At 47.5% G+C, this 26,742-nt stretch overlaps 1 protein-coding gene across 5 annotated transcripts in view; it reads right to left on the bottom strand.

Moving 5' to 3' along the window:
* LOC144149522 (protein Daple-like) overlaps nt 1-26,742 on the bottom strand; it is a 58,424-nt gene that overhangs the window by 22,970 nt on the left and 8,712 nt on the right. For all 5 annotated transcript variants that reach the window (XR_013318327.1, XM_077681132.1, XM_077681133.1 and 2 more), the window contains exons 4-23: nt 25,700-25,769; nt 19,896-20,179; nt 18,623-18,798; nt 17,541-17,622; nt 16,909-16,980; nt 16,710-16,796; nt 15,459-15,605; nt 14,986-15,127; nt 13,470-13,582; nt 12,467-12,505; nt 11,854-11,994; nt 11,305-11,430; nt 10,227-10,403; nt 7,548-7,736; nt 6,704-6,813; nt 6,202-6,282; nt 3,973-4,086; nt 3,375-3,447; nt 1,950-2,090; nt 1,139-1,237 (exon numbers count right to left, since the gene is read on the bottom strand). Coding sequence is in view for 4 of the 5 variants with exons in the window: in XM_077681132.1 (XP_077537258.1) it covers nt 1,139-1,237; nt 1,950-2,090; nt 3,375-3,447; nt 3,973-4,086; nt 6,202-6,282; nt 6,704-6,813; nt 7,548-7,736; nt 10,227-10,403; nt 11,305-11,430; nt 11,854-11,994; nt 12,467-12,505; nt 13,470-13,582; nt 14,986-15,127; nt 15,459-15,605; nt 16,710-16,796; nt 16,909-16,980; nt 17,541-17,622; nt 18,623-18,798; nt 19,896-20,179; nt 25,700-25,769 (2,463 nt within the window). In the remaining variant the exon portion in view is untranslated. The remainder of the gene's footprint in view (nt 1-1,138; nt 1,238-1,949; nt 2,091-3,374; nt 3,448-3,972; nt 4,087-6,201; nt 6,283-6,703; nt 6,814-7,547; nt 7,737-10,226; nt 10,404-11,304; nt 11,431-11,853; nt 11,995-12,466; nt 12,506-13,469; nt 13,583-14,985; nt 15,128-15,458; nt 15,606-16,709; nt 16,797-16,908; nt 16,981-17,540; nt 17,623-18,622; nt 18,799-19,895; nt 20,180-25,699; nt 25,770-26,742) is intronic.

The raw sequence follows: 26,742 nt of genomic DNA, 5'->3' as shown, positions 1-26,742 counted from the left end.
TGCACCGCCTAGAACTAATTTTACAGCCCATTAAACTTTGGTGGCACTAGTGGCAAGGAACCATATTGAATGCCAATTTCAAACACCAAAGTTTAATGAACTGTAAAATTAGTTCTAGGCGGTGCATCAAAAAACCTATCCTTTTATTGCACTCACCAGTGTTCATAGTGTTGAAAAATGTAAAGATTACAGTTCTACGACCAACCCTGTTTTGTCAGTTGTTCCTCCAAAAATGACATATTATCTCTAACTATCTTGGGAACTAATTTACCAACTGAAAAAATATTGCCATATTTGAAATCAGTGTGGGAAAAGCAGTAAGACTGATAAGTTTCACAGAGTTTGCTTAAAAATTAAAAAAAAAATAGTTTTAAGAGCAATGTCCCCCTTCCTCCTCCCCCCATCAGAAGGCTGTAAAAGGCAAGGTCAGGCGCCTGTCCTTGTTTTTCACACCCTCCGTCTGAAATTTCTTGCACCTAAAGGTGGTGGAACAATAAAGCTACCATTTGTTTTGGCTTCTGCAAAAAGCTGACTTGAATATCAGAACGAGAATTACAATGACAGCTGCTCGCAACGAAGCTGCATGGCATGACCTTGAGTGGATATGGATCAGCTGTGGCTTCAGCTTGACAAAGCAGGCCTTTGCCTTGTCGGTTAGCAGCAAGCCAGATCGTTATTACTACAAAACAGTGGCCCTCATCTGCGAGTTTGTTCATCGGTGGTGCGGTGGGCGCACGTTATTGGTGAAACTAAGCCGCGTGGATGTACACAAAGTTACAGATGGCTGGTGTTACGCTTATTTTACCGTAAAATCAACTTTAAAGGCCAGCTACACTAAGCAAAAATTTTGGTGAATCAAGATCAAGATTTTTCCGCAATGAACCCGAAAAATGGCTCATAGCGACAAAAACTTTGTTGCATCAACTTCTATCTGCTATTAAATTCGAAGCCGAATCATTTGTCTTATCAGGGCTAGTCAAACTAATTTATGCTCTTTTCCAGAATGCTATTGTACATCATCATGCAATATGCAAAAAATAGATATTACCATTATTGTTCACTTCAATATTCACTTCCAACATCCGCACATGCCCAACAATGAGACATAACAGTGGAAGCCTTCCTCCCCCCCCCTTACCTGGTCTCGCTGGGCTTCTGTTTTGGCCAGCTGCTCCTGAAGCTCACTGACCGTCTGCTGTAGGGCTGTGTGCTGCGACCCCAGGTATGCAGCCTCCACCTGCATAGAAGGAAAAGGAGGGAAGCATGGAGGGGTAGGATCAGCCACCACATTAAAATATAGAAATCAAATTTTGGGCGCTCAATGTGCCGAACCTACACCAGGGCTATGAGGTCCACCACAGTGGAGGGCTCCGGAATAATTGCGACCCCTGGGGATCTCTAATCTGCACTTAAATCTTGACACACAGGTGTTTTCGCTTTTTGCCTCCATCAGAAAAGCAGCCACCATGGCCAGGATCAGCGCCACGTGCTCGTGCTCAGCAGCACAACAAGGCCTTAGCCATGGCTGAGCCACCGCAGCAGGTGGCCACCGCTTTTGCAGGCATGCACTGCACTGCTGCTGCTGGGCTGGCTGAGGACAGAACCAGGCAAACTGACGGTCTCTTAGCAGCTACGCACAAGTCCAGTTTGCCCACCTCCACTCGCACCTCTTTAACAGCCACAGCAGTTCAGCAAAGAGCAAAGTGTAGAGTGTCGGGTCTCGACTAGATGGCGCCACGGCAACCATCATCATCAGTGGACAAACTAGCACTCGAAGTGCGCTAATAAAGCAAGCTCCCCGCCGGGGGGGCGGGTTATGTTCCTGCTGGAAGCATCGTGTGGGTGCGGGTCTCTCAGGGCTGTGTGCTCTGCCGGGGCGGTCCTTCGGCGTACCTGCTCGGCCACCCTCAACACAAAGAACAAAAGGCAGACATAGACCACAACTTCACCTGCAGCTGTGCGTGCTGGGCCTGCAGGCCGAGGTGCCGCTGCTCCCCGCTGGTCGCCCTGCCCTGCAGCGAGGCCGTGTGCTCCTGCAGGGCCTGCAGCTGGCTGCGCAGGCGCCACGCCTCTTCCTCCAGGCACCCGTTCTGGGGGACAGCAGGCAGCACGGGGGAGAGTTTCAATCACGTAAGAAAGCATTACGTTTCCTTGCATAATCCTCGCATCCCGAAATTGCGGTGGCAAAAGTCATCTGCTCACAAAACCCACATGATGCACATGCACGGCACCACTTCGTTTGGAGGAGAGTGTGGCACTATGGAGTGCGGGGTATCCAGGCGCGCCAGGTGTACGCTCACCTAGCGCCATCTCTCAAACGCTACTCTCTGTCATTGGACCAGTTTCGCGTGCCCGCTACTAGATGGCAATGGCGCAGCCTGCAGTCATTCTTTCTTTGGAGGAGCAGCAGTCAGTCTAACCAGTTGTTGAGAGCTCACTTTCCATCATTTCAAGAAGTTTTCATTGCTTTGTTCTGTGCTGGTTTCATTGCCCCTTCACTATAGGGTGGTACACCAGTTATACAGCCGCTTCCAAACTGAAAGCTATCAAATACACTATAGAGCATGGCAACCACGCCGCAAGCAGGCCCTTCACCGTCAACAAGTTCAGCGTGTGCTACTGGAGACAGCACGAGAAACTGAAGGCGACCAATGAGACACGAAAAGTTAAAGGAGTTGCGGACTGAGCTGGCTGTCATTACAGGTGGCTTAAAACTTCCATGCTCCAGCCTTTGAACGCGTCTTTGAACAAGCCGTTCAAAGACAACATTTGAAGGCTGTACACAGAGTGGATGGCCAGCATACTCTCAGCCGGCTGGCAAGATAAGCAGCTGGATATTGGAAGCTGGATATTGGAAGCGTGGGGAATGATCACCACAGACATCATCGTCAAGAGCTTCAAGAAGATGGGCATATCATGCCCTGGATGCGACTGAAGACCACTTGGTGTGGGATGGAGATGAGGCCTCTGAAGCTGACGTGGAATCCAGAGGTGATGACAGGCAATGACCAGCAATGCTAGCAGCACTGAACTGGACTAGGACTGTTTTCACTTGGGTACCCCACTACCAAACGTGGGATGGTGAAGTTGGGCGGTAGCTGGCTGCAACGAATAAAGTTTTGAGCTTCGTGCCTATGTCGACCTTGTAGTTTTATTACGAATGTAAGACCTGCTTGGAGATGTCTTGGTTATGTATAATAGCTATTCAAATCTTATCTAAGCCCGTTTTTACCACTCAAAATTTTGTTCCCCGCATAATTATCGTGCCCCCTAACTTGAAACCCATTTTTCTGGAAAAAAAAAAAAGGTGCGAGGATTACGCGAGTAAACACGGTACACTAGTTGCTATCGAGGGGAACACAGTGCAGGCCCACCTTCTTCTCGAGGGCCAGAATGCTGTCCTTCAGCTCCAGGACCTTCTTCGAGATGAGCTTGTCTCTGTCCACACTGCACGCCCAATGACAACATCTGCAGCTGTGCTCACCACGACATGCGACACTACCGTTTTTATTCAATTATGAGGCAGTCACGATTATAAGGCAAAGGTGCAGTTAGGAGAGTCAAAACAATCTCCATATATATATATATAAAGTTAGTAGAGACAGAGACACACGAGAAAAACGTAGAAAATAAAAATAAGTTCACTGACATTTCAGGAAGAGGACTTCCTTTCCTTCCTCTCTGAAGAAAGGAAATCCTCTTCCTGAAACGTCAGTAAACTTATTTTTATTTTCTACGTCTTTCTCGTGTGTCTCTGTCTCTACTAACCTTATTTTTTTTTGCGCTCCGTGTGAGTTTTTATCTTTCCAAACTATATATATATATATACTGAGCTTCGAATATAAGGCGGGGTATGTCTTTGAGACTGCGGATTTTGGAGAAAAACCTCGCCTTATATTCGAATAAACACGGCACTTTGCAGAGACATGGCATGGCTTGTAATTTCCCAAGCCTGAAGGATGTGGTGCTCACCTGTTGGACAGTTCAGGCACACACTCAATGAGCTCGGTGCTCTTGGGCAACAGGGCTTCCCGGTCAGCCTTGCTCCTCTTGTCCTCTGCACTCACCGCCGACAGGTTCTCCACCCTGGAAAGAGAAGGAGGAGGAGGAGGCAACACAGTGACACAGTCTTCTCTTCGTACTATAAGCGAAGGCACACTAAAAGGCTCACTTAGGTGCGCCAAGCAGTTAATCAGGATACGAAAGACCTTCGCGGGGTGCCTTGAAACTATATTGCATTTTGACTGAAAATTTCACCCTGAATGTAAAAACCATGCACAGTAGAAAAGAACACATGAACACAATCATTCGATCAGCATAATGTCTATGTTTTATCTTCTACCATGTGTGGTGTTCACTATCTGTGCTTGTTACATTCAAGCCGAAATTTCCAGTCAATATGAACCAACTTGCCCAACCCTAAGCAATACATTTATACAGTGTAGACCGCTTATAACGTATGTCACGGGAGCCGCAAAAATCCGCACTATAAGCGGTACCGCACTATAACCAAAACACGCGCGAATTCAACCACATCGCCACCTATCTCTCAAGTCAACCTATATTTATCATCACTCAAACGCACAGCACTTAAAAACGAAGGCACGGTCTATATTTCGTATTATTTTTAACATCAGCTGCTGCTGCAGGGCAAAAGCGCAGTCTCACAAACGGCGAGCGCGGCTTTAACTTCCGTTGTGTTTGTTTTGAAAGACCATGGCTGGTTTTTAGCGTCTATGAACAGATGCCGCAAGACGTGATAAGAACGCCAGCGGGATTTTTTTTTTTTTTTTTGTCCCACCTTGTGTTCACGATGCTGAAGGCGGCTGCTTATCAGTGCAACGTACTGGTGGTGGAAATCTTCGGCTTCGCGCGGCTCGAATGTTCGGAAAGGGAAAGAGCGGTGGCTTATCTGCAACTACGTTCTAAAGCGTGAACCGCGTGGTAGATTTGGTATGGCGAAAACGTGCAGTGCACGCCAGCGCGGATACAACTGGCGTGGTGTGGGCGGCGCGGTAATAGGCGGCAACATGGCGTCGGCACTGGCCGTGCAGCGGTGCAGGCAGTTCCAGTAAGTTCCAGCGACCGCTTCTAACCGCTCGCTGAAAATGACGCACGGGGCGCAAGCGAAGATGCTCATGCAAGAAAAGAGCTAATAATGTGGGCGAAAAGTGGAATATAAACTGCCATCCACGCTGCTTGTGAAAGCGCCCATCAAAAAATACCGCGGTGGTAAGCCTAAACATCTCTGGCGCGGCTAGCCGGCTCGGAGCGCTTCGAATCTCCCGCCATTAGGTACGCGTCTCCCCATTGGTGCAAGTCGTCAGGCTCCTCCCACTGCCACGCGAAGAAGCCACCGCGAGCGCGGAATCGTCGATACGAGCAAAAAAAAAAAAAAAAAAAAAAAAACACGCGCGCAACGCCGATGTGCACGATTCGTGCGCGAAAACGGGCCAGGTGGTTCACGATTAATAAAATCAACTTGCCGCGCGCGGATGGGGAGTCTGTCGCTATCTTCCCAGGTGCATCAAGCAAGGTCAGTTGTGGTTATCAGGTACGCGCGAACTAAAGGGTGCCTTTTTTTTTTCTTTGGGTGTCTACGTTAGAGGAGGGCAAGGGGTGCACGCTGCGTCAGATGGCCGATTTCATCCTTTCTTTTTTCTTTTGCTACCCTAAAACGATGCCTCAGCTGCGCCGGTCGATCAGCAGACCCGCCGAAAACCCGCACTATAAACGGTATTGTGCTTCGGCCAACTGCATCTTAAGCGGTATGCTTATGCATTGAGTTCAATGGGAGGCAAACCGGTGGTCGCAAAACCCCGCGTTATATCCGGTTCCGCACTATAAGCGGTTACGTTATAAATGGTCTACACTGTAGTTGCAAATTGATGTCTTGTATGTGATGGGGGGGTGTGGCAGTTCAAAAATAAACAGGCAGTCTAAAAAATTAATACCTGATAAAATTGGCATTTTCTGGTTAGTTGGAGACACGCAAATGGTCAGGCAATATAAAATTTCCGTGACCATGGAATAAAATTTTACGCGTCGCTATACAAATGCAATACAGTGGTGCATGAATATCCCAATCAAATGCCGCATTAGAATAAATTTTGGTTTCGCCGTGCCTTAACTGTCTTTCTAGGAATGGGAAAGCACTTTGCAGATGTAGCCTGTGAGGAGGTGCAACAAAAGAAGGCTCACTCTTCCAGGACTGCTTTTGTCTTCTCCAAGGAAAACAACGGCGTGAAGGTCGTCTCTCCCGGTGACTGCTGCGTTTCTCGGCTGCACAGAAAGAATCATTTTGTGCATCAGCTTGCGGAACTACTGGGAAACAAAGGTGCGAGAAGAAAAAGGAGAATGCTGCCCATCCTTTTTGTGCACACAAGACAAGTGCTACGACTGGAGCACCTGCTTTTCAATGCCTACTGACCCCTTAAAATGCAATCCACTTCAACCAAAAGCATGTGTGACACTACTGCGCCAGTTTCTTTGGGGGGGAGCTGCTGTCAAGTTCAACTGTGGCACCTTTAACTGTCATCCGCACGTCGGTGATGCAGAGAGACACTTTGGTGCCAGCCAGTCTTGGTACTTGCTCACGACAAGCCCTGGAATCTGAAGTGAACAACCTTTCCCCTTGAATGGGCTACCCGCATTTCTTCACGGGTGGTTTTGACTGTCCCGGTCGCCCTTCCCACCGGCTCACCTGTTCTCCCTCTGGGTCTTCCACAGGCTGGTGGTCAGCTCGAGGCTGGTGGCAATGCGCTCCAGCTCACTCGCCAGCTGCTCGTTGCGCAACTTCTCCTCCACGAGCTCCTGCAGGAGGACAAGGAGAAGGGCACCACGGCACATGTCACGCTCGCTCAGAGAGAGACCCTCCCTTGCACCGCTCAGCTTGACACATCCCGTCCTGTGAGGAGGCACCGTCAATTGGGCCATTTTATCTCTACCCTCCCTCACTTCAGATGTCTGCGAGCTCCGCACAAGGTAACCGAGGATGGTCCCATCGACATCAGAATTATTCAACACACAAGTTGCTTCACCAGCCCACTCATTCACCAGCTAATGACATCTGCCAGTTTTCTCAACATCCAATTTTTGATGGCGATGGCCACCGCTCTTTCAACAGAGATTGCTTTTTTTTAAAACCAGTGTCTGCATGTACACTTTTGCATTTATTCCAGCAGCAGTGAAACTGCGCCCTAGAACCCTCTGCGCCAGCCACAAGCCTTAGCAGGACGCTTGAGAGCAAGAACTGTACTGCATTCAGTCACACAGCACAACACCGTTTGCTGTGTTACGCCAGCTGTAACGCTCCACACACCACAGCAACGTAAAGGTTCTCAGCTATTCTCACAAAGCAGCCATTTTCGGGGAAAACCTTGTGAAACCTTAACAGACATGGGCTGTAGTGTCTGTGCAGACAAATTTTTGCTCGGAGAGACCAGGCATCCCGTTATATGATTGAAGGATGCTTCTAAGTGCCCCTCCCCCCTTGCATTCCCCATGCAGCTGTGCCCGAGAGTGCAGTGTCAGTGACAGGGACGTGCCTGGCGCAGGTCGCCCAGTGCCTGTGCCTCGAGTGCGGCCTTGTGGCTGACCTCCTGGCAGCGGTGCTCCAGCTCGCGCACCTGGGCGGCCGACGAGGCCTGCAGCTGGGCCTCCCTGCGCAACTGCTCGTTCTCCCGCTCCAGCTGGGACGCCCGCGACGACAGCTCGTCCAGGGACTCGTCCTTGGCCTGGCGGTCGACCACGGGGTCAAGAGGTCGGGTCATGAACACAAGGATCTGACACTCGACGCAGAAATTTGGGCTAGCTGGTGATGGAACTTCGACATGGTAAAAAGAGTAACAAGAAGGAACACTTACACAGTGCGGGCAACTGACATCAGCTGAAGCTTTGCCGGCAGAAAAAGAGCAGTGCATACATATAACTGAGCAGAAACCCTAAAGAATAGACGGAAGGCGCAACTTTCACAGGGAATTGGATTGCTACTGCAGATAGGCTTTTCCTTTTGTGTGCAAGGCCAGGGAAGATGTGCTCACACATTTGTCCTTTTCGTTGCTAATACAAAAGGCCTCGAAGATTTCTCTTTCATCTTGTGTCCCAAAGCTACGCAGGACGTGAGTGCCCTGAAAGTCAGGAGCAACCACAATCCCTGTGAAAGATGCACCATCCATCTATTTCTTAGGTTTTCTGCTCAGTTGTATGTACAGTTAAACCTCAATGTAACGAAACCCTCGATGTAATGAACCACAGAATTTTTCGTAACTTCAAGTGTATGCACACCATGTATTTTCACCCTCTGTGTAACAAAGTCCCAATTGCCGGAATTTCAATCTAACGAAGTTTCATGAAGAACTAGGCATGAAATTTAAGTTGCAGGGGTATATTTTGGGAGACGCAAGCGCCGAAATGGGGTCACAATAAAATGTGAACGGCAACACGGGCCGCCCAATGCCGTGGATGCAGCGAGCCACGGAGAGTCTGTGAGCCAGCCCCTTGCTTACAAACTGCGTGGCGCACATACATGGCTGGCGCACTGTTTCTGTTTCTGTCAGAGCTTAAAATTGTCTACGTGGGCATCAACGTGAACCGCATGGAGCGTTTTTCTCTCTGCAAAAACGCAGAACGTGCCCCGCAAGCCACAGGCGCGCTGATGCAGCCGCGAAGACCACATGCGCGATGTGGGCAGCTCCAGCGACCGCTTCAAACCTCTCGCTGAAATGCAACTCAATGGGCAAACGAGAGGGACACGTGAGAGAGAGAGAGAGAAAAAAAAAAGCGGATAACGTGGGCGAAATTTTCACAGTAAAACGTCATACGCGCCGCTTGCGAAAGTGCCCATCTAATATCCTCGGTAAGCCTTATTGCCTCTGGCGGGGCCGCCGCCGCCGCATGCCACCGTTTCGCCCTTCGTTTGAGTTCGCTCATGCTAGTTGGGTTTCATCGTTCCAGCAAGCATTTGTGAATCTTAATGAGCCTTGCGCGCGCGTTTTTTCACACCTGCGTCCGCGATTGTGCGCCGACGGCGGCTTCTTAGCCAGGAAGTGACTCGCGCTGCACGCGGCAGTGGCAGGAGCCTTACCAGTTTCGCCAATGGGAAGGCGCGCACCCTATGGCGGGAGCTTCGAAGCGCTTGGAGATGCCGGCTGGCCAGACGATTAGGCTTACTGCCACGGAGAATATTTGATGGGCACTTTCGTAAGCGGCACATATGATCTTTTACAGTGAAAATTTCGCCCACGTTATCCACTTTTTTTCTCGCATGCTCCTCTCGTTTGCCCCTCGAGTTGCGTTTCAGCGAGTGGTTAGAAGCGGTTACTGTAGCTACCCGCTGTAGCGGGCGCTGTGGTCTCCGCGGCTGTGTCAGCGCGCCGCGGGGAGATAACGCCCCATGCGGTTCACGCTGATGCTCGTGTAGATGATTAAGCCGATTAAGCTCAGATAGAACAGAAACAGTGTGCCAGCCGTGTATGCGTGCCACGTTTTCTTTTGCAGGAAACGCTTCACGAAATGAACACTTCATTATAACCGCGAATTTCAATGTAGCGAAATTTCAATGTAACAAAGCAAATTACGAATTTTACCGACTTCGTTACATCGAGGTTTAACTGTATATGTTGCCCTTTTTTTGCCATTGAAGCCTCAATTGATGTCTTGTGCTCGTCCTGTGTAAGTGTTCCTGCTTGCGTCCCTGTCTTTTCGCACTTTCCACCATGTTGAGGATCTGTTACAGACGTCAGACAACCACCAGCAACACAACAGGCAGTACTGAGAGGTGGTCCGAAAGGTTGAGTGAATATCACAAAACTATACAGAGGAATGAGATAAGATTTCAGAGGTGACAACTGGAATTAGCTGACTCAGGATAGAACAGGTTGAAAGCCACTCTCTTGTTCCTTCAGCGGACAAATAACGCTAAGCCCAGCTTGGTTGTGGGCGAGTTGGTGCTGCTAAGACCAGGAGGACAGAAAGCACATGGAACGGCACACAGGCGCACAAACAACTGTTTTGTTTTTGTTAAGCTTGAATGACGAGAACAACCACTTATGAACTAGCACAAAATTTTTACAGGACTGCTTGCCCGTGCCTGTTTTCTGGAGTTTTCTTTCATTTGTTAGTCCCCAAGCTCAATAAAGAATGCACCCCCCTGCCTGCCATGACAAAGCCCTGTTACGATTCAGCGTGCTAGCACCAGCGCTAGTGATAGCCGCCCACCCCCCCACCTGCAGGGCGGTGCGCAGCCGGGTGGCCTCCCTGTCGAGGGAGCGGCGCTCCTGCTCGACGCGGTGCAGCCAGGCCTCCAGGTCGGCCCCCTCCAGCTCGATGCTGTGCATGCGCTGCAGCTGGCCCTTGAGCGACTGCAGCGTCGACTGCAGCTTGCCGTTCTCCGACTCCATGGCCTGCACACGAGGGGGGGAATCATAGCGGAGGCTCTAGCACTTCGCCTGCAGCCAGCCTCAAGAAGAGACCTGGAGAAAGGTGCTCCCAGTGAAATCTATGTCAGTCACTGAGTGAAACCACTGGCTCTCTTTTGATGCAGCATGTGTCTCCTTTGTTACCCAATAAGAAAAACTGAGCGGCCGTTGACATACAGTTTCCTGCATATACTGGAGGGGAAACTGGCACCACAGTCAATGCAAATTGCTGGAGGCCATACTTGTAACCACAAGAATTATGGGAAGAGTATAGTTTTTCACTTTGCTGCGTAATTTGCTAGGCTTGTAACGTTTTAGCAAATTCGAAGACACACAAAGTGCAGCAAAATCGACGATAGAAGCACTCATTTACACTGATGGCGAATAAAAACATGCCACAGTAGTACAATTAGGCACATTTACTTCCATTTCCTGTTTCTTTTTGTAGCTGGAAGTGTATGGGAACATTATTCTGCAATTCCGATGGGCCAAGCCAGCTTTTCCAAAACCCCACAAAGACACATTTTAATCATCTCCTTATTCTTTTAAAGGAACAAATTATCAGAGAATCTATAAATGTTGTGCACATACAACAAAATGTCTGTACTGCAGTAAACAACACTTATGCAGTTTGTCTGGGAGCATTGGTTAGCTATCAAACTTCTTTTTAACTCAACCCTTGTCAAGAAAGCCTTTCCTAATGATGATAATAATGAAGTAGTCCTAGGTGGGGCAGCATCAACCTAACACTACCGCAGAACCATGGCTAACAAGTCTCATCGTATCGTCTCTTTGACTTATTTCAAGCCCAATGATTGCTGTGAGTGCGCTGCCCTGCCCAAGTGACCACGAAAGCGCTGCGCGCACATTACTCCTCCTCCCTCACCTGCAGCTCTGTCCTGCAGGCCGACAGCCTGGCCTGCGAGGCGTCCAGTGCCTTCTGCAACCGCTGGGCCTCCAGGTTGGACGACAGCGCCGCCTTCTCCACCTCTTCCATCTTGGTGCACTCACCCTGGACAAAAACAATACACCGGGGATCAAGCTGGGAGAAAGAAATGCATCACCAATTCACAACACCCCTCACTAGCTCCTCTAAAGCGTGAACCGCATGGCGTGCCTTGGCACGTGTATCCCGCATTCTTTTGACACCCGCACTGACGATTTCATGCCAGTGACTGCTTCTGCCTCAGTTATAAAATGACCCGCGACACGCGCGGCAGTGTGGGGCGCCTGGTGATCAAGCGGCAGATTTTAAGCACTCAGAGCAGCCAGCTGGGCCGCTAAGGGATGTTCAGCAACCATCGCATGATGACTGCTGTTGCTGGTTAGCATCATTACCCGAACAGCTATTTTTCTGGAGCCCAGAAAAAGTCGAAAATGCTGAATTAACACATCGCAGTTTGTTACCTTACACGGTGGCAGTGTAAGAACTTACCTTGCTGATCTCCAGCTGCCTTTGCAGCTCAGCTTTCTCAGATTCCAGCTCCGCTATTCGGCGAAGCTGCATGCTGTGCTGTTGTTCGTGCGCTGCCTTTTCTTGCTCAAGTTGTTCGATCCGCTCATTCGCTATTGCACACTGAAAGGGGGGGAAAACAGGCCGCTGTTGAAAACTGGCCACAGGGAAAGAGAAGACCCCATTTGCAGGAATAACACTTCCCCACAGCAGATGGCATGCCACAAGGATTATCTGTCCCCATTTGCAAACAGTCATCACTACAGGACGCAGCAGATGCTTCGGATGCCCCAAACATTTAGAATTTCTAAACTTTTACAGCTACTACGGCAACCCTCAAAATCCTGTTTTGCTTGGATAGTATAGCAGTTACAGCAGATAGCAAGTGCAGCAGCTGCACCATATCTGAATTTGTTCGCACCATATAAGCGCAGCTCAATGTAGTCGAGGGTTTGACAGCACACTGTCTGGTCAGGAAACATGTTTGAAGACGTTTACTGGTGAGCTGTAGCGCCCCCGAAACGTCATTTGTATATTTGGACTTCAGTCGGTGACCAGTAAACGTCTTCAAATACGGCTCCACTGCGGCTCTCACCTGTGCCTGAAGCTCATCTTTGGTCGGGCTCTCCTCCATCTGGAACGGGACAGAGAACAAAAGAGAGCAAGCGCGCTCTTAGCAGAGAGGACAATCCTTACGGACCAGCGTGAGCTGGCAGAAATGATGCGGTGGCAATTTCAGCTCCATCAACTGTATAATAATACCTCGATAGATCCACGCTTGCATGGTTCGCCCCATTTGAAACATCAAGGAATCAAAGGTGCAATAATGCAGCCAGGGGCAGGGAACCCTAGCCTCTGTGCCCCCTCATAGGCAAGAGAAAAAAAGGCCCAGTTTTGAGGTACCCCACCACCTTGCCACAAAAAAAATTAAATGTTGATCTTAAAATTATTTTTAACAGTTCCAGAAGGCGTTCACAAGAGTTAAACTAAGACAAACAAAATTACTATAAGTGACAAAAAATGCGTAAATATGTACACCCCACTTACAGCTACAACTCGATACTGGGGCATAAAAATGGGAAACAGTTTAGTAGTAATGTAGTAGAGTACAGATGCTGTGCTATGAACCATATTCATAGCCTAGTGGTAGGTGTTAGGTGAACTACAAAAAAACCATGACACGCACACACACACACAAAAAACACCCTGTCAAAACAAGTGATTTGGCAATTTGGCATGACACTTCAAATTTATCGACGCTAATTATCTCCAGTTGTTGTACAGCTGAACCTCATCACTGCCCTTTAATGCCTGCCATCAGGAACAGCTTCCCAGAGACGAAGTTCATAATGGCAAAAACTACAACCAGGACACTCTGATGTGCTCTTTACCCATTACTTGCTATTTGGTTGTTTTGATAACGTTCATTAGGCAAGCGCACCTGCCAATGACACATGACACCAAGATTAAAATAGAAAGGAAGAACTGAGGGAACCTTGAGGTAAAAAAAATGGGAGCTAAATCAGAAGACAACTCCCGAGCCACTATACAGTGGACCCAGCAGCACCTTCATGATGACAACAGAGTGACGACCATACCTGTGCCTTCATCTCGTCAAAGAGAACCTGCAGGCGCCTGTTCTCGAGCTCAAAGTGCAGGGCCCTGGTTTCGGCATCTGTGTTCAGCTGCTCCAAGAGGCTGTTCTCGGTGCCTGCACAGATCGGTGGGGGGATTTCCATCAAATCAGCTGCTTTCGTCGGAATGCAGCACACCAAAAACAGGCACGACCACACAGCCCAGTGACTTGAGTTCAGTTTGCCAAGTGTTGAAATGCAAGTCCACGGTGTCACACCCTGGCCAGCTCTACCAGGCTTCTTTAGCCCTAACTTGTAATCCGGTAACGAGCAATGCACTGCCCGAATGACACAAGTAGGAGAAATAGCATCACACACCATACTTCGTCACCATGGCTCAATTTAAAGCCCCAAAGTCTTCTGTCCTGGAATATCGCAAAATATCACCCGCCCAGTGTTGCAACTGAGCAACAGTAAAGTACGCGTCCTAACATGCATTACAAGAACCACTCATAGATGGCTCCAAGCGCAGAAATTTAAACAGAGGTGATCACCACGACTGAGCTCACAGTAGACCCTATGATGAGGAATGGAAACACTCACCAATGTTTCGGTGTAGCGCATAAACCAAGTCGGCCACCATGAAAGCAGTGACAGAGTGCCCCGAGAAAGTCGCCCAAAAAGATGACATGTGAGCTCTGACAATCTCACCCTAAGTTTACGTGCTCACAGAGGACATTTGCGAAAACTGGCAAATGGGAGATACTAGCTTAAAACGCGAGCTACCACACACACTGGCCCAAGTTATGGCCTCTGGAAACTTCATGACCTTGCTTTATTATTAAGTGGTTAGTACTTGTCAAAGAGCCTTGGACAACAAACACTATTGGCAAAGATAACAAGATATCCCAGGCGTATTCTTTTTTTTTTTTTGCACAGACGCAGCATTTTTTCATGAGGGGTCAATTATGCAAATGGCCTGAATGTAAACGTGCCATCCCCTGACCAGCTTGCTCGGAGAGAATCTGTGTGCACTTAGTACACAGTGTCAATCACGGGGGGTTGTCTTCGTGATGTCGCTGAGTAACAGTGAAAGGAATTGGAGGTTCAGAAGGAGACATATACTACTGCTCAATGAATGAATCGGGTGCAACATAAGTTCTCAGCACCACAAGCCAGTGTGCTTGGCTGTGAGTAATGTGCAGGAGGGAAAAGGAGCGCAACAGAAGCAGCTCTCAAGTGCAGAGGCATGTGATATGTCTGGAGCAGTAGCTCTTTGCTCTAGGCAAAGTTAGCGCTAGGTTCTTCCACAGAAGCAAAGCCAGGGAAAATTCTCAGTGGAGACAGTCCCACTCAACTGTACCTTAGATTAGGGGATTCATGCACTGGATTCATTGGATTGGACTGGGTTGGATTCCATGCATTCGGCCAGCCTCTGCGAAACTGGCTCAAGGCACGATCACCTCGTCCCAAAGACGCAGTCCCAAAGACCTCGTCACATGCTTGCCCAGCCCCTAGTGCCAGTCCGAGCGCCACTCACGTGGGGAGGCGGCCTGCGAGCGCAGCCTCTGCAGCTCCCCCTGCAGGTGGCCGTTCTCCTCGAGCGTGGCCTGCTGGTCCAGCCGCAGCTGGGCATTCTGCTCCAGGAGCTTCTGCACCTGGCTCCGCTCCACGTCCCGCTCCTGTCGTCCACCACAGAGGGGAGAGGTGACACACCGGTGAGCGACCCTAGACGCCCAAAGAAGGTCCGTGAACATCCGTTCTGTTACCTGCTCAGCTCAACGGTTGTCAACTGCAGGCACTGCCACGTCCTGCCCCATTGCTTCCCCTGTGAAGGCCTTCAGGCCACAAGGTCAGCCACAACGGTTTGTCATGGCTGACCTTGTGGCACTGCCCAGCAGGGCTGGCCCAGTTCCATTCCAGCCATACTGGCCCTTGCTGCCCCAAATGCTCTCACCCTATTTGCCCAATGCTCCACTGAGGGGGCCAACAAGGGGAGGGCCCCTCCCTTACCAGGGTGCACTCGCTGAGCCGGGCCCGGGTCTTGAGCAGCTGGGCCTCCAGCTGCACTGCGTGCTCCACCCGCCGTCGGCTGCCTTCCAGCTGCTCTTCCAGCATGGCCTTGGTCTCGCCCAGGATGCGCTTGTCCTCGCGAAGCTCCTGCAATGGGGGTTGGGGGGGGGCAACAACAAGGGCTCTTCACCAGCTGTCGACGACTGCGCAGCTAGTTCCACCATATTGAAGATGAGAAGAAGACTCTCCTTGCAACTATTAACACACCTTGTACTGATCACTTTTTTCCTGTAAGCATTCTAGCTAATACTTCCACTGAGAGAATGCAAAGAACATGGCGAATTGGGCAAGTTAGTGGGAATTCATGTCGTGAAATAGTGCAAACACACACGGGTCGAAGAAAGGAAAGACACACAAGTGCTGTGTGTGCATCTTTCCTTTTGTGTCTCTTTCCTTTCCTCAGTCCGCGCGTGTTTGCACCGTTTCTCGAATATGAACACAAAGAAATGGGTTTGGTGGCTATGTGCTGCATACAGTCCCTGTCGCAACCCAAGTCCTCATCGACATTCCTATCAAGGAGAATAGTATTGACAATTTCTTTGTCCAATAGCGCGCACAGTTTGGCCACTGGGAGGAACCTAAAACTTGCAGCACAGCAGCAGTACATTCCCGTCCAACACCGTCACGCTACACATCCCTACGCATGAAAACCATTTCCCCAGAAGCAGGTCTCCCTTTGTGCATTGTGTAGCAGCAGCTCCGGCACCACACATTGATTGGCTCATAGCACATCTCACTTGGGGACCAGAGTGGCCGCAGTCTGGCCATGGGTTGGCCCAGGTAACGATTTCGGCACGCTAATTGACAGTAACTTCACGATCATCATGGGGGTGGAGCAGGGGTGCAGGTGCACTGCATTAACGGGCAAACTCTCTGCGGTACAGCAATCACCTGCTACAACCACCCTCCGACAAGTGGAATGCACGCTGAAACAAGTGGGAACATTCAACTAAAAAAACAAAAACAAATAAGGCCACCCTTCGAGTGAACTTTTTTCCAACTAACATTTATAAACTTAGCATGTGCGCCGTGGCACCATCTGCAAACAGCTCTTTTTTTTTATTACAAAGTGGGTGGGAACACACAGCCAATTCTGGAGCAGAGTTTCACAACCACTCTATATGATGGAACCCAAAACACACAATGCCCTCTCTCGACCCAGGCTGACAGGGAGATGGGCTCCGCACTCACCTCGACTCTGCTGCGGAAGAAGTCGAGCTCACTCATCTTGTCCTTGTACCTCTGGATTTCACTCTCCAGTCGATCAAGCTTCAACACCTGCATGGGGAGGAGGAGAGAGATAGATGCAGCCCGCCATTTTCTATCCTTGTTTTCTTTTCGCAGAAATGCTGCCAACAGGTAGCTTTTCCATGGCAAGCCAAAATCGCACCTTTTCCTTGAGAATGTCTATTTCGTCCCGGTAGGCTTTGGCTGTCCTCGCGTCTTGCACTAGCTCAAGGTTCTGGAAAGGTGAAAGCAAGCACAAGTCAGGACAGCATCCACGATGCCAGCACTGAAAGCACAGCCGAACTTGGTCTATTTGAAGTTGGGTGTACGAGAAGAGTACTCAAACTAAGTGCGAAGTTCCAAATTATCGGTGAAAATTTTAGATTCCTTAGGATTATTCGACATTTTGAATTGACCACTTAAAATTGATTGATTGATTGATTGTTGGGTTTAACACGCCGACGCAACGCAGGCGATGAGGCGCGCCGTAGTGGAGGGCTCCGGATTAATTTTGACCACCTGGGGATCTTTATCGTGCGCCGAAATCTCGTACACACGGGCGTTTTTGCTTTTCGCCTCCATCAGAAAAGCGGCCGCCGCGGCCGGGAATCGAACCCGCGACCTCGTGCTCAGCAGCGGACCACTTAAAATTACTAAGTTCTGCCATTATTTCTGCAGGATTCATAACTGCACACATCATTAGCCCCCTCAGCATCTGAAGATCCCTACGGTATCTGTTACAACAACCCGCCTACAAGAAGCACTGACACAAAGCAGATCCATGGTGCCCCTTACCTCTTGTCGTAAGCGGGCAATGGACTCCTTCAACTGGCTTAGCTCTTCCTTTTGTTCGGACACAACCTCGAGCTTCTCCTCCCTAAAACACAGAAAGCACTATAATCACTCGGTGCAAGTAGAGGGGAAAAAATAGAGCAGGGGAACTGTGCCGCATATCTGGTGGAATAACATCGAATCAGCCAGTGAGTCACATTTTCATTTCTCTCAGTATACGCGCTGCTTTAACAACTGGACAAAACAAATCTGTGCATAGATCTTTTTTGTAGAGTCCCAAAAGCAGCGCATATAACGAAATGTACAATCAACTAACCATAGCCTTAGCTTCGCTTATAACGGTTTAACTCGATGCCTTCTTTGCCCTCGACTTTTACCTTCCAGACCTACCGTCAGCAAGCATGGGAGACAAGTACTGTTTGGCGTGCTACAATCAGCAGTGTGACCTCTGCCATAAAACTACCAGTTTACTTTTTTCCTACACCAAGTAATGAAGTATCAAGCTCATCTGTTTCCCCTGTGCATGGGAGAATTCAGCTGGCACAGCTGTTGCTCTAGTAATGCAAAAGAACAGATATAAGCAAAAGATTCTTGCTACTACAATTATCAGTTGCTTATAAAGGCAACAGATATTAGTCTGTGAGGGCCATTCCAATTTCTGTGCACCAAGTATAAATTTAGATACCAGCTACAAGAGAACATAAACAACTAACAAATCTTTTAACTCATTCTGAGGGAGCAGCGCAAACTAGACAGGACAAAATCTTTTAACCACCCAAAACTAAATTTCTGCTGTACCTACCCACAGGACCTTTTTTTGGGGAACAAAAAAGGAGATACCAAGCAGGCATAGCTAACAACGTTACAGTGAGCAAAGAAAAAAAAGAACCTGGCTGAAATCCCTAGCTAATAAAGAAAACGAGATAATATCACACTCAGCTGCAGCTGAACTTCTGCTGCCTACTTTCCAAGCAAAGAAAAGAAGATACCCAGCAGTGAACTCCTTAGACTTTAGCTACAACTTTTTTGCAGTACCGAACCTTTCTATTGCAGAGAGAGAGCGAGAGAGGAGGAGGGAGACTCACAGCTCCTGTTGGCAGCGGCGCAGCTTGGCCTTGGCATCGGCTAGTTCGACGCCCAGCCTGGAGTCGGCCACCTGGTGTGACGTTGCATCCCCCGCTCCCCAGAGCTGCTCGCTCCCCGCTGATGCATCCATGCTGCTACCATTGGACTCTTGCTCTAGCGTCAGGTTCACCAGCCGCTGCACACATGCCAGAAGAAGGCAATGCCAGAGATTGCAGCACGTGAGCCAGGCATATACACAGCGCTGTCTCACCTTCAAACATTGAGTTGGTTAAGGATTGTGACTGTTCAGCAAAGAACTGCTGCCATTTACTTAAAGTGCCATCAGACAGTGTATAAAAGCACGAGTAACAAAAGGATCCTGTTGATACCCAAAGTACTCGGAAGCCATTAAAGAGTCCAACTAGTCTCGATCCTTTTGTTTTGGACACAAGGGGTTAATTCGTGGTTTAGGAGCCTGACATTCTCTTGGCCTAGTTGGTTCATGACAAAGAATTGGGAGGGGACAGGTACAGATGTCCATTCTTCATGCACCCACTGCTTTGAGCCCATTACAAACAGACAAGCAAAACTACACAGGTTCCCTTTTCAGATTGCAGGAGCCCAGTGCAACCCATGTGGCAACACTTGAGCCCAAAAATGGGCACTCGAAATGGTTCCTTGCCACTGGTGCCACCAAAGTTTATTGAGCTGTAAAATGAGTTGCAAGCGGTGCATCAAGAAACCGTTTCTCTTGTTGCATTCACCAGTGCTCATAGTACTGGAAAATGTTAAGATTACAGTGCTATGGCCAACAGTGTTTTGTCTACTGTTCCTCCAAAAATGACTAAATTGTCTCTAATTATCTTGGGAACTAATTGACTTACTCAAAAAACTAATGACATATTTTAAAGTAGTGAGAGAAAAGCACCAAGACTGACAAGTTTTTTTTAAGAGTTTTTTTTTTAAGTTTTTTTTTAAGAGCAGTGTCCCCCCTTAACACACCAACAACTATGTTTTTGTGCTGACTCAAACTACATCACTTCTGCCTACATAATGTGACTTCAGCGTGAAATTTGAAAGTTTCTCAATGATTCATGTGCTTTTTTTGGTTAAAGAGGTCTTTTGAGGCCAAAATGGAGCAGAAAATGGAGCTGAATGGAGGCCAATGGGAACTCTTTCACACTGAACAAAGTTGTATTTTGTTTTTCATGGCCCCTTTTAGGAAACAGGTCTTCAGTTCCTGCGACAATAACTGGAAGGGGACCTCCACGAAAGAGCAGGCATGGTACCAACCTGTGCCACCGAGTCCCGCTGTCGCGAGAGGGTGGCCACATGGCGGACCAGCGTGGCGTACATGCGCGTCCGGTCAGCCTCGGGCAGGGCCTCCAGCCGACCCCAGTCGCGCGTCCACACCGCGTCGGGGTTGTCCGTGACCGAGGCTATGGCTTCGGCTAGCGATGCCTGGGTAGCCAGGTCCAGCCGCCGGATGGCTTCGATGAAGCGCCCCTTGCGGCCGCACTGGACTGCACAGCCCAGCATCAGCAGGAGCAGACGGCTCAGCTCCTGCTCGCTGCTCTCTGCAAAGATGAGGTCAGGGGTCAGAGGTCAACACAGTCGAGAGCCAAGCCACTGTTCATAACTGAACCGTGGCGAGTGACAATGGGTTCCACAACAGCTGGCCACATACAAACGGTGCATACGCAGGATCTTCAAACTGAAAAGGTCAACCTTGACTTCACGACACGCAGTTGTTTTTCCCCAGATGACATTATGCCAAAGCAGCAGAAGACAAGAAGTACAAAAGGCTGCATTACAGGCAACCACTCTTAACCCTGAGCACTTCAGGGACTGACAGCACACTGGTTCCCTAAAAACAACTGAGAGGAAAACTGTAACCATGCTCCTCAATAGATATGCTAAAGTGAACATCGATATTTTTGGTAAGTTGACTGTTGATGCAAATTATTAGGAAATCTTCATCAGCCATACAGCTAATGCTGCAGGAACTGCACACACCGAGTTTGAGAATTCCCGAGCATCTTCGATTCTGTTCTCCACACGGTAGCATAAAAACAGTAGTACAAGCAAGTTAATCATTATACAGGTCATGCACCCACAATCGTGAAGATCATCGTCATTCTAAGATTTCAAATCATTTCTATTGGAGTTCTACTCCCACTCTAAACAAGTTCACTGCAATCTTAAAAAGAAAGGCAGGAAAAGAGAACAGTGTAAGGTTTCACTGAGTGCATCAGGGGTTTTTCACTTTCACTGCTGGTACAGTAATATGCTCTTTGGCATTTCCCCAAGGGGTGAATTTTTGTTACCATTAAATCAACAGCTGACACTGAAGCTGGTGTCCAAGCTAGAATGCATGTTTACTTTAATGCTTTTATCTTTGCGGGAAAGCCAGGCATTTATTACTCTCCTTTGGCTAAAAGCATTTACAGGTTACGGGGTGCACTAAGTTCCACAAGACACACGAAATATGGGGCAACACAATGTGGGCACTCAGGTTGTCCTGATGTTCTGCGCTTCGCCTTGTACTTATTGTGCTCCTCAACCATTAACATGCAACCCCAACTAGCCCAGTTCCTCACTTTCCAGGCACTCCCCTATCCCCAAGTGGATATTAAGCTCCCATTTGCACTTACACTATGTGGTTTTATCCTCAATGCCAGTAGAAAACAGGCGATGCAGTGTGCATTGATTCCTGGTCCTGCTGTATCGAGTTGCCTTCACTTAAGAAAAAAAATTTGAATGCCAAGTCACTCAAGCTTGCGCCTTAACCTTGGAGTTGCCAATGCAGTTTGTAATGGTTGCCGTGTTTCACTATGGTTGTCTTTCATGGTGAGTATGTCTTGTTGTCTAATCATTATCTACATTATTTACACGCAGGTGGAATCGGAGAGAAATTTTTTTTTTTCTCAAACTGCAGCAAAGAGGCAATCATTTGATGCTGCTGCTTCTGTTTTCAGCCTGTAATATGTCAAGACTACATCATGACTACATATGACAAGACTACATCTGCCAGTTGCAACCCACAGGACTACCAGGAAAGAGGAGGGCAAGGATTGGAACCTTGGGAACCTTAGGCTCAGGAACTTTGTAAAGCTCGCTAGAGCATTTACTTCCAAGCCCACTGCTCCATGGAGTGGAAATAAACAAATTGAAATTGAAAAGCTGAGCCGCCTGCTTCCTTTCCAAACACACCCTTTCTAAGGTCCCCATCAAGTTTGCTCTTGCACTTTTCTATGACAGTTGGCAGACTGTCGCTGCCAGGGAAGAGTGACATGGACAGCATGAAACGCAGCACAAGTACGGACAGTGATAGCAGTCATCTCGTCACCAAGGAGCGACACTGCTTCACTGCCACGCTCAATTACACCAGCATTCAAATTTATTGTTTGAATGCTGAAATGACCGGCTCATTCCGTGCGCCCTGCTGTTCCCTCGTCTCATTGCCTGTCATCTCAACTGAGACAATGGAAAAACTGGGCACAGGCACGCAGTCGTCATAAGCACCTTGTACCATAGTACACCTTTGTTGCCTGACTGTGACAAAGTGGGATAGGGAAAACACAGCCAAGGACATTTGACACAGTTATGCTTTTCTGCTCCGCTCATGCATCCGTTGTTCTTGGGAAACTGGTTGAAAATGGCAGGCACACTTGCTAGACATGCGGGGGACCATCAGAAATAAGCTTTGGGAGAATAAAGCTGCCCTTTGTCCGAACCAAAGATCATTAGTGAATAGCTGGGGCCATTTTCAAGTAATTATTACCTCTCAACGCTGTTGGACTACAAAGCTGACCGCATTATTTGGTATTTGACTTGCCGGGAGCCTTTTGACAAAAAAATATTATGGTAATGCAGCCTAGCGACGATCTGCATGCTTTTTTATCAAGGGCAGCAGCCACGCCCCCTTCCTCAAAAACACACGCACCACAGCTCGCAAAAAACGCCGTCAAAAATCTCAATGTCGCCGGAGCGGGAAAATTTAAACTGATTTTAAAAGGGCAGTGCCTAGACTAACCACCGACCGCATTAGGTGCACGAGAAATGACTACAACATGTCGAAATAGGCAATATAAATCATCGATCACCGGTGATCGATTTGAATAGGCGTGGTAACGAAAGAGTTAAAGGGACACCAAAGGCTGAATGAAACTTTGTTTTAGCTTAAAGATCTGATGTTTCTAAGCTCTCTCGGCTTTTCTTCGACAAGCAACGATGCATTATTTGCTGAGAAATAAGCAAGCAAACCTGATGTTTCTCTCGCCTTCTTCCCTTCATTTTTTCGTGATGCAATTCTCGGCACAGTAATCCATCGATACAGGCCAGCTTGCTTCCACCCTTTCGTGTTTAGGCCTATGCATAGCCAACCTCCCAGTCCCACGGGATTTGTTGAAAACCCGCATCTGTAATCAGTGGGCCTCTTTCCCACTAGTACCCACACACTGGCTGCATTCCTTCTCCCGGACAGCATGGCAGACAGGTAAGGAAGTGGTCTGATTAGAAGTCTAAAGCAACAGGAATTGGAATGGCGCCGCAGCCACCACCTCAGACAAAAATGTTAAAGAATAAGAAACATGGGATGCAGTTTTGTGAAAAAACACACATCAATAATAAATCTTAACTCTTTCTGTACCGCACCATACAATGTTGCTAGTCAGCTAGCAATCAATTTATATTCCGATTTTAAAACCAAGATAGGCTTTTTAGAACTCCTAGAGTATCTGCTGTGTTGCGACAGAAGTACACTTCAAAATTTTTGTACAGTTTGTACTTTCTGGGCTAAGCAGCGATGTTTAATCCCGCCACAAAAAGCTAAACTGCGTAGTACTTCCACATCAAAATGGCCGCGCACGCAAAGTACAATTCAGGCTACAAATTGCGTGATTCCGTGGCATCTTTAATAAATTTCCACAATCTGATCGGCCACAGTGGGTCTGTAGATGGCTTCACATTGGTATCAGAATCTAGTCGTGGGAGCAATACTCAAAGAAACTGGCCTTGACCCTGAGCAGCCGGTTATCAGAAGGTTTCACTTTTTTATTCCAGACTGGTGCTCCCTGTAGCCGGTTCAAGCACTCTACGGATATCACGACTGTTATCTTATCTTATCTATACGGTGTCAAAGTCATTTGGACAGGACTTGTTGCCTCTTTGTCAAGAACGATTAATGCTTCGCCGGAGGAGAAACCCCGGTGCAGACTGCTTTGCCCAGTGGCATGTGCTGAAAGGCTAGAAGTCATTTTTTGTAGCTGGTCAACTGCTCGAGCTAAGGTTTTGAATTTTACTTAGAATACTGGTAATGCATGCAAGAAAAATTTGTATAGTATTATATGACATTTTCAATCTACCTTTTCTTTTGAGACAGAAGCACATCTTTTACATTTTTTCTAAAGTTTGTTAAATATTTGGTAAATTAAAATTTACATTTTCAACCGATACTTCACCTCAAACAAAAAATCACAAAATTTCATGTATTAAGCTTTATTTTTATATAACATATATATTTCCCAGCCCAAAGTTATTGCACAAAAAATTTGTCCTAGAACTCTTAAAAGCATTAGTGTGTTTGGACAGGACTTAAGTAATTCCTTTGTAGCTGGTAAACTGCTCAAGCTAAAAGTTTAAATTTTACTAAGACATTGCTGATACATGTAAGAAAACTTTGTATATTATAAAATGTATTTTATTTTTTATTTTGAGACTGCATATCTGGCAGTTTTTCCTGAATTTTTTCCAGAAATTTCACCTGACAGATAACACTTTTCTTAAACTCATTATTTCATTTTGAAATATGTATTGTTACAAAGCACATCTATTCAGCTTCATTTTATTGTGCCTTGTGTTTTTGAGCCCAACTGCTCATCCATTAAAAGAATCTGTACTGGAACTGCCCAAAAGGACTTCTTTAATAGGATTTGGAAAGGCAGCAAGTTATTTTTTGTAGCTGACACACCATTCAAACTAGGAGTTCCATTTTTACTAAGAATATTGCTAATGTCTGTAAGAAAACTGCATATTCCAAAAGGTTTTTTAATTTTTTAAGATATAAACAATAACAAAAAAGAAAATTTGAAAATATATCTTTAAATTTACCAAGAATTTGTTTTTGACCTATTATATTTTCCACTCTGACCATTTCCTTCATCCCTGTCCTGTCCTCACTTCCGAGTTGTTGATCAATTCGCTCTTGCGCTACAAACGACTAGCCTCCTGGTTAGCTCAGTTGGTAGAGCGACTGCTCCGGTTAAGCAGTGGTCCCGGGTTCGAATCCTGGACCAGGACGAATTTTTCTTCAACCGCAAAGTTTCTGAGAAGGCTGTATAGCTTTTCTTTGTATTTGTACGGCTACATTTAGGTGGATGTCACTTTACTTTGCATCCCTAAAACTATATAATTAAGAATTAAGTCTAAATGCTTCATTTCTGTATGCCGTGCATATTTTTGAGCTCAAGAGTTCTTGCATTAAGAACTTTCATAAAGCAACTTGAATGAATTCGCTAATTAGAGCAAGAAGTGCTGGCTTCGCCTTCAAGGAGCCGACTGTAATCACAAAATTTTTCAAGCATTAAATTGTTGACATGCCCAAACGCAGCGTACTGTAGTTATTCTTCACTTTCATTAGTTCGAACTTTCATTAATTTGAACTTGAATGACATCCCCTTGCAGTTCAAATTAACGATCTTTTACTGTATCTACTTACAGGACACGTTTTGGTTAGGGAACAAGTTTGCTGCAACATTAGGTAGTATGCATAAAGGTGGTGCTGGCGTTGTTTTTAAGTTTAGACAGCAAAGTAGCCTGCATCATTGGCGACTTCAGTGCTTCCTTCATGTTGCCATCTTCACTAGAGTCTGAACAGGGCTTAACATGGTGGTCGGTTCGTTAAGATGGCAATGAAGCTGCCTAAAGGGGAGGTGGGAAGCAGCCCCTACAACAGCAGTCACATCACGCTTGCTCCCAATAGGTGTTAGAAGAAGTGGGGCCACAAATAAAGTAGCTGGACTGAATGGGGCTGCTACACAGAGGCTCGACTAACAATCCAGCTGCCATCCAATCTAACAATCCTTTGGGTCGCTTACCGTCAAACGTGGCTTTGGCGATGCTGACCACGTTGGGCAGGTTCATCACTAGGACTTGTTCCAGGACCTCCTGCAAGGCCAGAAAGAGGCAGCAATGTCAAGGGGCTCACAAGCTGTGGCCGCCACAAGTGGGAACGACAAGGACGTGGGCTGCACAAACTGAAACTGTGCGTGATTAGCTAGGCACAGGACAGCCACAAGCCTGCTGTAAGCTAACAGCAAACAACAATGCAGTACAGCGCACCTTGAACCCATCAGAAACCAGATGTCCTTCGTTCTCGGGTAACACCCTATTTTGCTCAATTACCCCTCCCCCCCCCTTCTCAACGCACACAAACAATTTGCAGGAACCCGATTTCTCCTCGAAAATTGACAATACCCAAAACAAAACATCTGTGATCACAGAAAGAGCTTCAGCCTGAGATGACTGTCCTGGCAAAGTGAACAATTTGCTGAAAGCACAAGTGGGTTACAAGATAATGATAAGTTCTCTTTACACCGGTGACAAACTTTTATAAAAACCTGCTTGGAAGCAATCATTCTACATGCTTGCTCAAAGAAAATCGTCGTCAGTTATATCTCAGATTTGGCGATAAGGGACAAGGTTTGCTGCGGTAACGGCTGAGGCAGCAAGAGCAGCTTCAGCAGATTGCAGCAGACAAAATGCCTCTTGGACGGCAAGAGCCTTGATTGAGTGATTACTGAGAACGGTTGTGAAGATTACAGCAGAGTTGTCTTCCAGGAAGCGTCGATTAATGCCGTAGAAAATCGTACAAAATGGGGCTGTTATCTCCTTACTGAGGTGCTCCTGTGCTTACTTGAGTTGAGAACATCAGTTTTGAGCAGACCCCCAAATTATTTAAACAAAGAGGAGATTTCACAAAACTAGGAGCTATTCACCCTAACAGGTTATGCACATGCGTCATGGTTTGGGTCAGTTGGCAATGCGTAAAGAGGCAAGCGGCACTGAATAAAAGACAAGGACACACAACCGAGAAAATGACACCAAGAGCAGAAACACACAAAAGTATTCTGACCTAACA

The sequence above is a fragment of the Haemaphysalis longicornis genome, unplaced genomic scaffold (assembly GCF_048455015.1).
Source record: "Haemaphysalis longicornis isolate Haplotype H1 unplaced genomic scaffold, Haemaphysalis longicornis Haplotype H1 scaffold_8, whole genome shotgun sequence".
In the NCBI taxonomy this organism is placed as follows: Eukaryota; Metazoa; Arthropoda; class Arachnida; order Ixodida; family Ixodidae; genus Haemaphysalis; species Haemaphysalis longicornis.
Note: the sequence above shows the minus strand (reverse complement) of the source record. Positions and strands in the feature narration are given on the sequence as shown.